The sequence below is a fragment of the Chelmon rostratus genome, chromosome 21 (assembly GCF_017976325.1).
Source record: "Chelmon rostratus isolate fCheRos1 chromosome 21, fCheRos1.pri, whole genome shotgun sequence".
NCBI lineage: Eukaryota > Metazoa > Chordata > Actinopteri > Chaetodontiformes > Chaetodontidae > Chelmon > Chelmon rostratus.
In genome coordinates this window covers 8,816,112-8,827,341 of record NC_055678.1, presented here as the reverse complement: position 1 = coordinate 8,827,341, position 11,230 = coordinate 8,816,112, and the positions used below count along the sequence as shown (strand labels likewise).

The window sequence follows — 11,230 nt, the reverse complement described above, 5'->3', positions numbered from 1 at the left end:
CTCTAAATATAAAAGCCAAATGGGAGGCCCCCAGCTGATTTCCTTTTGACCTATATATTTCAGGAGGTATCACGGAAAACAGTCTCGACTCCAGAGAGAAAATACACAAATACCAACATCAAATATTTATCCTTTTTTTTGTCCTCCGGCTAGTGGGAGCTTTTCATTTTGAGTGTGTACGAGAAGTGAGAAAGGTGTAGAAGAAGTGAGGCTCGGAGAAGTCATTTGTCTCCCCATCGCAGCCCCTCTGAGGCTGCACTTCGAGGCCAGCGAGCACAACAGAAAGAAGATTTTAGGACATCCGTGTCTCCAATATGGACACTATTTATAGCCTTGAGAAAAGCTCTCTGTGGCATATCACTCAAACGCACAGAGACATCACTTATGTAAGGCACATTACTCGCACCTTTAAACAGAACGTGCAGCTCGTGATGCTCGGAGGATGGTGGTGGTGGTGGTGGGGGCTGACTCAGTCGTCATAATGCAGACCAAGGTGGTGAAAATGAGGCTGGCTTTGAAATGCAAATTGCTCATTGTGTTCCGGCTCAGAGCGGAAAATCCACAGTCAATGTTTCATGCAAAACACACGCTCCCATTTCACAAAAGACAATCCAGATACGCCAAAATGTTTTTTTGTTTTTTTTTAATTGAAATGAGAAGTGGCTGTTTTGAGTCTCCCGGACTATCAGATGGCAAAATGTTACAATATTAAAAAGACATCTATTGAATTTCAGCTATTCATGTTACAAGGTTGACTGCAAGGTTGAGTTAGCGCAAAGGATGATCAGATTTGAAGCCGAACAATCACAGAGACATAAGAAATGACACTTCATGTGAGTAAAGAGCCCTCTACTGGCAGCAAAACATACAAACCAATAAAGGACACTGTAAAATAATGTAAACAAAATACTGAGAACCAAAAGAAGCAAAAATGACATTTCTGCAGCCACACAGGTATGATTATTGACCGTTTGATAAACCACAGTGAAACATCGAATAGCTCCCAACAGCTCACGCAGCAGCCCCGACAAGAAGGCACAACATGATCTGTCATCAGGCTTTGGCTTCTTAGGAAAAAGGCAACACTGTAAATGTTGAGTAATGATTGGAAAGGTTTGCATGTCAAGGCCGAAAAAGAGGAGTTTCTTAAAGCTGACATAGAGGTTATTAAATGAAACGCTAATTTGCATAGACCTGCAAGCAGGAGCGAAACTCCGGTTAGTTAACTTAAAGACAGAGGAGAGGCCATTTACAGATCTTCTTTCACAACATTCAAAAATGACCAGTGATTAAATTACGAGTTAAACAAGCATTAAATGATCGTATCTATTCTGTGTGACATTCAGTTAGTTAATTTGCTAAATGTGCAAACTGTTTACATTAACTTGTATACAGATGAAATGTTTGGTAGTGAGGTACAATTTACCTCACGCAGTTAATAATGCATGTTTAAAGTTATGTGCTAAATGCTTCCTTGTACATGTTCTTTATATATTAGATAAATGTGACACTTCTTCTTGTTCTGGATCTTCAGGTTTTCACATTTTGTGAAACCCTCCAAACAAGGTTTTCTTTGTAACTACAAACTGACACAGATTTGAAGTTTAGCAGTTTGTTGGACACTTGAATTACTTCTCTATCACAGGGCTGGGCGAAGAAACACGGGACTGTGTTAACATTTCTATTAAAGTTTGGATATTCTTTATTAAATATGCATAGAGCTAACCGCCTATCACAAAGCCAAAATATAGGCGACTGCATCCAGTGTGGTGTGGCTGCATACAGCAGCCAGCAGGGGAACTTCAGGACATGTTTTACTTAATCCACACACGGTTTGTTTTACACATCCATACAGATCTCATTATGCTAAAGTGCTAAAAGCTGAAACACATTATCCTCTGAAGCTGAGAAAACTGTTGACAGAAAACATGCTCTGACGTCAGCTTTACGGTCGTTTGGATAGTTCAAAGACGGTCTGGAAAAGTATGCTGTAGGTCAGCTCCAGTCAAGACAGGAAACACAACAAATTTTTACCATTACCTGAAAAGTTACCATCCCCACCACCACGCCATTACTTTAAGAATTTACAAGGTAAGCCAACTCGTATTGTTTCGAGGCAGATAAAGCATGTTTGCAAAGTTTAATGCTCACATTTAGATGTTATTCAACGTTCTTTTATGACAAAATGCACTCTAAAGCGAGCCATGTTTACACGGTTAAATGTTTTCATTCTTATTTTATATTATATTTTGTTACGCTCATAAACTCTGTTCTCAGAAAATTTGATGTCCCTCTGGCTTCTTCAGGCTTCAGTCATTACTCTTCAAACTGGCAGCATTATCCAACTACATATCATGATAAATACTGATCCTGATCAAAATGCAAGAAATTATTGTGATTGTGTTTTCTGCCGTATCGCCCAGCCCTAGTCTGTAACATCGTACAGCTATATGATATAATTTCTAAATCAAGTATGAATTTTCAGGCACTACACAGTAACAACAAAGCTATCCAGGGCATCTTTAAAAAATATTCATATTAATATAGATTTGCTATTTGGCAATCACCTACGATGATACAGTAGCAAAAAAAAAAAAATCACAAAATAATACAAAAGTAATAATGATTGGTTATTGTCATAGGAAAACTGACTTTAACTACATGCATCAGAGGTGATATAAGGTCCTATAACATTGTTTCAGTGTGGACATATATTTTGTCCTTATGAAGGTTGAGCGTCCTTTTCTTTTAGTCGTTACCTCCGCACAGCTTCAACAGCAGCTTCTTGTAATCCCCGGAGGTATCACCCTGAGAAACACAGCAGCAATCAATATGACTTTCAAATGATCGCACAAAAAAAGTAACTGGGCTCGTCATAGTAACCTGGTTAGTGGGACTTACTGAGATGTGGGTGTACAGAGACTTTCCGTAGGTCTTCACATACACCTGTCTGATGTCCAACATGTCGATCTCAGAGCGGGACACCATGATGCGGATCAGGGTTGTGTCCTTGGTCCCTGCTCCCTGTCAAAACATCACAATGTGACACTTCACTGACTGCAGCAGTGAACGACTCTCCTTTGTCCCACCACCCACAGTGAGCCCGAAAACAGCCCGTTTGTGATCATTAAGAATAAAAGTTGATGATGAACAGCAGGCGTACCTGCATGGCCTTGTGGAGCCTTTCTGCAAAGTAGGCCGGGGTGTTCTTGATGCATTTCACTGGGAAAAAGCAGCAGATGTAAATAGATTAGTCTGGTATGAGGCCTGCTTGAGGCTGACAACATTAGACACTTACATTCAAATTTAATGCAACCGAATAATACACTAGAGACAGAGAGGTGGCTGCATTGAAATTCACTGGTTTTGTGTTACCGTCTCTGCAAAAAGGTTTCGTTCTCCCACAATTTCTGCCATTTTTAATTTGTGCAAAACAGTTTTAACATTCCAGCTACACTTTTTCCATCAAATCTTCACTACATTTAAAGACATAACGTATTTGGATGAACCCCAACATTTATTTTTAGATATTCCGTATTGGTTTCCTGTAACTGGTTGTCCAATTCTTTTCGGTATGGCCCAAACAACTTAAACAACCTGTGTAGAAGCACAACATTTAATGGAGCTCAGCAGCAATGGTAAACTAAAATGGCTGTAATTCCGTGGTTTTCAAACGCTCATTTCTACAAAGCCCACAATCATCGATCTATCATCAAGTACTAAAAAGATATTTAGTCAAACAGCAGCCTGTTTGCATCTGTAGGATATTTTCAGTCCTTCCAGGAAACCCTTTCGAAACAAACATCTTTGACAAATTACTTCAATATATACTTGAACATGTTTTTGGAAAGCCACTTAAGTTTGTTTGAGGTTTGGGGGGAAAAAAAGAGACCAAAAGAACGTACCCACAGCCACCATGCCAGACTCCAAATTACCAGACATTTCCCTGCAGACACTCTTCTCAATGTCTCGTCCGCACATCTGCTGGTACTCCTGGAAGACTAAAGAAGAAAAGAATCCCAGGTGAGAGAATCAGAATATTTGAAAACATATGTGAACATGTGCAGTTATGACACTGGAAAAGCAGAAAAGAAAAATAACATCGTGGAAGTGCAACAATGTTGAGACCACATACCTGCACGAAGGTGGGGCTTGCTGCGAGCGCACAGGATGGCGTTAAACTGAGACTCATCTGTTCCCACTTTATTTTCTCCAGCAGCATACAGTTTCTGTCGCCCACACAGACACACATAAATCAAAAAAAGGAACATGACCCTGCTTGCTAATTAGTCTCCATGAATGCTACAACACCAAACCAACTTCAAACCGGTACCTGAGCGTCCTGTTTGGCCAGGGAGATGTCAACAGTCTCCCTTTCATCACGATTTCCCTACACAGAGCAAGACACGATGTGCTCGTTAAACATCCATCACGTGGGCGGAGTACAGTGACAGAGTTCAAGTTCGCATGAGCCAAAATCTTTTTTCAGAGAGCTCATTGTGAACCAGGTGAAACACGTGCAGCAGCTACCTGGCAGAGAGACACCAGAAGTCTGCGGAAGTGACCGGAGGTGTCGCTGCTGATGGCGTCCTCCAGGCTCTTCCCGTACTCTGGAAGGAAGGCGTTGCTTTTTAGGAAAATACATTCATTTGCATAAAATTAGCATCTTGGTTAGACGCCACTTTTTCACAATCCATTATCCAAATACAACAAAAGAGTGCTCGACTATCTAAAATCAAAGCAAAACAAACAAACACTAGAATGACAAACACAAGACCATCAATGATATGACATTGATTAAGCAAAAGCCTACATTTCTAGACATTTTCATATTCTGAATAATGATCACATGTGGAATATGTTATTTTCATTACTCAAACTATTCAAATACAGGCTGTATGTCTATATCACTCAAAATATATTTGGTCTTAGCTCTAATCAATGTGTTAATGATACAGAAGTAATAATTTTTATTACATCTAAAATGACCCTAAAATATATATAAAGGGTGGGCTACAGAGGAGTGGAAAACAGGCTGTTATGTCTCTCATCACTTTCTACAAATACAATGTCAAGATTAGAACTCACCAGCTTTGTAGATGCGGGTGATTTCATTAATTTCTGCATTAGAGCGTGATGAGAGAATCTCAATCAGGCAGGCTTCATCAGTTCCTGCGCCCTGGAAACAAACAAACAAACACAGAAAAGCCTCAGTAAGACATTCAAAGACACACCTGCTTCACAGAGTGAAAACGGTGAACGTTCTGGTCATCAGCGATGACTCAAGGCTCAACTTGTCTGGCCTCGACTTGCACTTTACTTTTTTTGCTCTTATTTTCCTATTACATGATGAGTCAAACAAAGTGGTCTGGAGTACAAAACCAAAATTGAAGCATTTGCTGAGACAACAACTCCAGTTTCCAACCTTTATAGCCTCTCTGAGTTCACATGCATCAAAGTGTGCTGGGCTCTTCATCATAGCGAGAACCAGCTTCTCAAAGTTTCCAGTGAGCTCAGACTTCAGATCGTGGATTAAGTCCTGAGAGGAAAAACACAGAACAAACAAAAAAATGAAAACATGAGAGCAAAGTCAGCCTAAAGATAGCTGCCACACAAAGTCATAGAGATAGTAATGGATTACTGAATGAATTTCAAGTGCAAAAAACAAACCAAAACTATCTATCTAAATATCAGAGATCGTACCTTCCCATAAGTTGTTTTAAAGGCTGCAACCATTGGAACCCTCTGCTTGTTGGTACGACTTCCCAGAAGTTCAATAATGGCGTTTTCATCAGTGCCTGTTCAAAATATTTATGATGTGCAAAAAAAAAGGCAATGAGCAATGCTCATCAATAGTGAGTGATGCTTCTGATGAGTAAGCATATTAAACACCATTTACTGACCAAAACCCTTCATTGCTTTTCGAAGAACTTCAACATCCCTCAGTGGATCAGCCCCTGGAAAGTCTTTAATAGAACCCCTGTATCCCTTCTATACATAAAAAAGCACACAGAAGAAATAAAAACATTAGAAGATAAAATACAGCACAGCTATGAAGGTGTCTGCAGCTGTTTGTGCATTTGAACATAGATTCAGAGAAGTCGTAGTCCTCTTACAGAAATGGCAGGTGCTTGAGGGTTGGACGGAACTCCACCTCCATATGCAGGGTTAGTTGCAGGGGCTCCGGGGTAATTTGGCATGGGTTGGCCTGGGGCGGGACCCCCTGGGTACCCCTGCTGAGCTCCTCCTGGCTGCAAACAGAAGACAGCTGTAAGTGTTTAATCCATGGTGGCAAACTTTGCATATAGCAAATAAGGTTCAAGTAGGGCTGGTGAAGATAAGGTGATTTAAAGCAAACGTGAGATTTAGCTTAAGTCAGCCCATATGTTATTAGTAACATGGAACAGCAGTGGTGAAGAGTGAGTAAAGAATTTATGTACCGCTCCATAGCCACCACTTGGTGCTGCGCCCCAGCCTCCACCTGCAAAGATAATGACATAATACAATTCAATTTAATAACAAAACTTTTTTTTAAAATACTTGCTATATGTCTTATATATATATATATATATATATACTGTATATAGAAATATTTTGGGGGGAGATATACACTGCATGTAAATCCTCACAACTCAAAAGCATGTCTTGGAGCCTCACCTGCAGGAGGCATGGCGGGATAACCTCCTGCTCCAGACTGTGACTGGAATCCTCCTGCTTGAGGAGGGAAGCCTCCAGCTTGGGGAGGGAAACCACCAGCCTGGGGAGGGTAGCCCCCTGCTGCTGGAGGGAACCCGCCTGCTGCGGGAGGGTAACCGCCCGCTGCGGGAGGGTAACCACCAGCCTGGGGTGGGTATCCGCCTGCCTGTGGGGGGTAGCCTCCTGCTGCTGGTGGGTAGCCGCCTTGTGCTGGAGGGTAGCCGCCTGCTTGGGGTGGGTATGCCCCTGGTTGAGATGGATAGCCCCCTGCCTGTGGTGGGTATCCACCAGACTGAGGAGGGTATCCTGGGTAGCTCATCTTCAGAACCTGGAGGTGACAGGAAGTTGTGGCTTGTCACTATGATGCATAAGGGCCATCATATGGTTCTTTTTCAACTGCAAGTGCAGACATTTAGGTTCAAACATAGTTTAAATCGCCAACCCTGACCCCTAATATTTCTTTGCTCCAGTGATGGTGTGTTTCAATAGCCCGAGAGGTATTGGGGTGGAGGCTAATGATGGAGGGTTGATGATAAACATAAGGAATTGGGCGACTACAGCCTGTGTGCAGCAACAAGAAGGGGTTGCTGTTATTTGTCTGTCTAATGTACATGGTTATTCAGACGTTTTAACAAAAACAAGAACGTGTAACAGGGATTTTAACCTGTTCTAGCTCCTGAAGTAGTGACTCAACGATTTGGTCAGATTTTGTTTAAATTGTGTTAATAATTGCTTCTAAAATTAGGTTTAAGCAAACTGATAACACTGCACTATCCAATGTCAGCAAAAATGCTATTACTAATTCTTTTAAAATACATACATCCCCAACTGACCCTGTATCCAGTGGACGTCACCCTAATAAAATGCTCTACCCTCCATCTGTACTTTATATAAGTTAATGAATAAGCTATGAGTTCAGACAAGGCCCTCATTGCTGACTACACACATCAGGCTGTTTAGCCACATCTCACATACGACGACAGAGCCTCACCACGTCCGTCTGCACAGATCCCTTCCATATGATAGGAGGGTGCTCATTGTTTTTGACAGAATTCAAGTTTTCCTTCCCCTTTCTCAGGGGAAATGCTGCATAACAAAACTAGCGAGGGTCCCTGATTTTTTCAGTTACGCATGAGGTATCTCCATTTCATAAGATCCATCTTCTGCTGGAATACCATCCATTTCAAGAGTTGTTGTTGGAATTACACAGCTGTTTAGGTGCCTCTGTGTCATCCCATAATGATGCAAAAGTACTAATTACAGTGGCGGGTCTGTCAGATGTAATGACAGATAATCTGGCAGACTGTAAATTTACTTTGTTTACATGCACACAAGAAACCAGGTACCGGGAGAAATTGATGTTTTTTGTAAAAACAAGGGGCGATCTACAGACTACGGTGAGTGAAAACAGATATTCCTTACAATGTAAAAAGCACCTTAATGTTGCAAATAGTCCACCGTTTGGCTCTATAAACACAACTTATTTTGAGGTATTTAAAAGCAAATGAAAACAATTCTTCTGTAACAACCGGAATTATTTAGAGCAACTGAGTTTAGTTTTAGTAAAATTTTAGATTGAAGTAATCTGAATTCAGAGATGCACCAGTGGGTTCTTTAAGTAGACCTATACACTTAGAGTTAGGGGTGTGTGTTAGGGGTGTGTGTTCGGGGTGAGGATAGGAAGGCCATGTGATTGTTGCAGTTTCCAGCTCTCCTTTGGACCCTTGTAGGCACTGGTGAGGCTTTTACGTGTTATCGTAAATATTGACATTTCCAACACACCAGGCATTTACAACCCAATAATGCTACAAATGTGAGTGGGACGTTAGTTCATACCTGACATAAAATAATTCCAGCGGTAAATTGCGTCTAACAGATCAGTATTTCGCTTTTTTTTCTTATACAATAATAATTCCAATTCACCATGGGATTTTAATTATGTCCGTCACAGACTTATTGATTCCTAAAGCAAACCAATTAACAACAAACTGTTGTTAATTAATCGTTGTTGTTATATTGTTCTGAATTTGTACACTCCATGAGACGTTCAAGACCGAGTATGAGCACATTCGCAGCTAGTGCTTATTTTTCCGAGGGGTTGTGGAAGCAGCAAATGCCCCTACTTTGCATCACAGGCCTGCGTTTCCGCAACTGGCCAAATAGCTACGACAAGAATTCAGAGCAACTTTACTCCTAATCCATCAACAGTAACATCCAAGTAAAAGTCATGTACTGTCAAGCCAATCTAATATTTAATTTCACAACATCATTTTCTTTGATGTCCAAGAGCCTGCACCGACTCTGCGGTCCGTTTACGTTAACGTTACATAATGTTACTCTCGAAGATTAACGTTAAGGTTTAGCATTTAGCCAACATTCACTCGAAACGCTTCACGTTACTGTGAGAGACAACTAACACGTCAGAAAAATAAAGTTAAAAGCATCGGGAAACAATTTTAATAATTTTATAAGGAAGAAAACTGAGCAGCGTTACCGTTAAGCAGCTCAACGCCCGGCTCTGTCCGTTTAATTGGGCGAGGCTAATTTCCTGAACTCATCAGACAGAGAAGTAAGCTAACGCTAACGTTAGCAGACACCGATGAGTACTTTGTTAAACTTAGTTGTCGCCTGTTCACGCAGTGCAGGACTAATTATTAGGACTAATATTTCACGGCATTTCAAGCCTAAAATAAAAGCATTTGTGTTACTCACTTGTTTGGCAGTGGTTTCAGACCCCGGACGAGACGAGCAGAGAGCAGCAGAGGGATTTGGCAGAGAGGAGGTGGGTGGGTCCTCAGCATTGTTCCGTCCTGCTGTAATCACCTTTGCTCGGGTGGTGTCGACCGTCAGCGGGGAGGGGGTTGACTCACAGGGCCTTGCTGTGTCAGTATCAGCACCACGGACAAAGCGATATGTGTCTGTAGGTGATTAGATTTATTATCTCTGTGGTGCTACAACAGGCGCAGCGTGTGGATGTTAGTGCACATTTTTGTTGTTGCAATGTTTTGTTAAACTTGAATCTGCTTCACGTCGTGGGGAGTAACTGCTGTTTTAACACGTGAAAAATTAAATACAATTCTGAATATTTGTCTGTTTAAAATATCATTGAGAGCTCTATTTTTATAAATAATTATATGACTTATTTCTCTTTTTAAATCCCCTCCAGACATGTAAAAACACCCTGCTCTGAAGTAATAATGCTTTTTTGTCCAGAAAAAAAGTTTCCTCCAAAAGACGTCTGAAAAACAAATCTTCCTCTCCTTAAATGAGCACTCCAGAATCTATGAATATGTAAATATTGTACATTTAAAAGTTAAACCTTGCCTCACCTTTTAACCACTGTAGGGGCACACTAGAGGGCACTGCACTGTTTTCTCCCCTGGAATGGCATCCTATAGGGCACTGCATCCTGTTTTCTCTAGTGTTGAAATATTGAACTGCACAAATCATTAGATCACAATAAATATCAATAGATATTAACGGCACCAAAGTATTAGAAAGGTTTCATTTGGAGGGCAACTGATAGATATGTCCCAAATTCTCCCCCACAGATGAGTTTTTGCAGCCAGTAGATTCCAGTAGATTCAGCCAGTAGATTCAGCCACAGCTGAGCTCAGAGGGTTTATTTTAATAACCTCCAGGCCACCACAATTTATGGCTTTCCAAATAATTAGAATGCAATTGTTGCTTAAATTCAAGAATTATGTTTCAGCACCAACAAAAAGCACTAGATGGCAGCAGTCTACTTGTAGTCAAAATGTGCATGTCGGTTACACGTGCATGGACTTTACCATGAAAAACATGTAAATTAATAAAAACAAAAATAAAAAATAATTGAAGGCATCCTCAAGAATCGGGGGGGGTTCAAAAAGCTTTCAAAAACTTTTATTAGTGTATCTTTTGTTATTTTATGTTGTGTGAATGAATATGACTCTTACATCTAATAAGATAAGATAAGATAAGATCAATTTTATTAGTCCCCAGCTGGGGGGGAATTTGGTGTTACAGGCAGCGTCAATAAAAATCGCTAATAGCTAAGACAATAGAAAATACAAATAAGAAGTTGACCATGTATATGTACATTTTATATGAAAGACTATAGAAAATATGTTGCAAAACGAAAGTCGTTGAGACATTCAAAAATAATTGCACAGGGATTGAAACAAAAAATTGCACATGATTATAGATACATTAAGTACAGTATTTGCTCTATTGCACAGTAAATATATATGTCACAGTGGAAATAAAAATATACATGCATAGTATAGTATTTAAGGAAAAAGGGATGCAATATTGCACAGGTTACAGCATGTATAGGTAGAAGGATGTTTTACAGGATGTGTGTGAGCACAGTGCTACATTATACAATGCTGGAGCTATAAGCTGACAGCTGTTGGAATGAAGGACCTGCGGTAGCGTCATGAAGGAAACATCAATTTATCGTATCACTGCAATGAAATCAACCAAAATATCTGCATGACTGTCCCTAAAAACATTATATTGTAAAACAGTTTTTGACAACAAACAAAACAAA

General features: G+C 40.4%; 1 protein-coding gene across 1 annotated transcript; it reads right to left on the bottom strand.

Annotated features, from left to right (window-relative positions):
- Nucleotides 1-626: 626 nt before the first annotated feature.
- anxa11b (annexin A11b) lies at nt 627-9,515 on the bottom strand. Its single transcript, XM_041962439.1, has 15 exons — nt 9,409-9,515; nt 6,658-7,024; nt 6,441-6,481; nt 6,117-6,251; nt 5,904-5,991; nt 5,704-5,798; nt 5,426-5,539; nt 5,089-5,179; nt 4,531-4,610; nt 4,334-4,390; nt 4,136-4,229; nt 3,906-4,001; nt 3,164-3,222; nt 2,902-3,024; nt 627-2,808 (listed from the first exon to the last, which is right to left on the bottom strand). Exons 2-15 carry the CDS (start codon nt 7,013-7,015, stop codon nt 2,749-2,751), a joined length of 1,491 nt encoding a protein of 496 aa, XP_041818373.1. The 5' UTR covers nt 7,016-7,024; nt 9,409-9,515; the 3' UTR covers nt 627-2,748.
- Nucleotides 9,516-11,230: the final 1,715 nt, after the last annotated feature.

Excerpts from the sequence above, each read along its gene's own strand:
- anxa11b (XM_041962439.1), bottom strand. The coding sequence starts at position 7,015 with ATGAGCTACCCAGGATACCCTCCTCAGTCTGGTGGATACCCACCACAG. Across the intron at positions 5,540-5,703 it reads TTAAAACAACTTATGGGAAG|GACTTAATCCACGATCTGAA; the intron begins GTACGATCTCTG and ends TTTTCCTCTCAG. Across the intron at positions 3,223-3,905 it reads GTCTGGCATGGTGGCTGTGG|TGAAATGCATCAAGAACACC; the intron begins GTACGTTCTTTT and ends GCTTTTTCCCAG.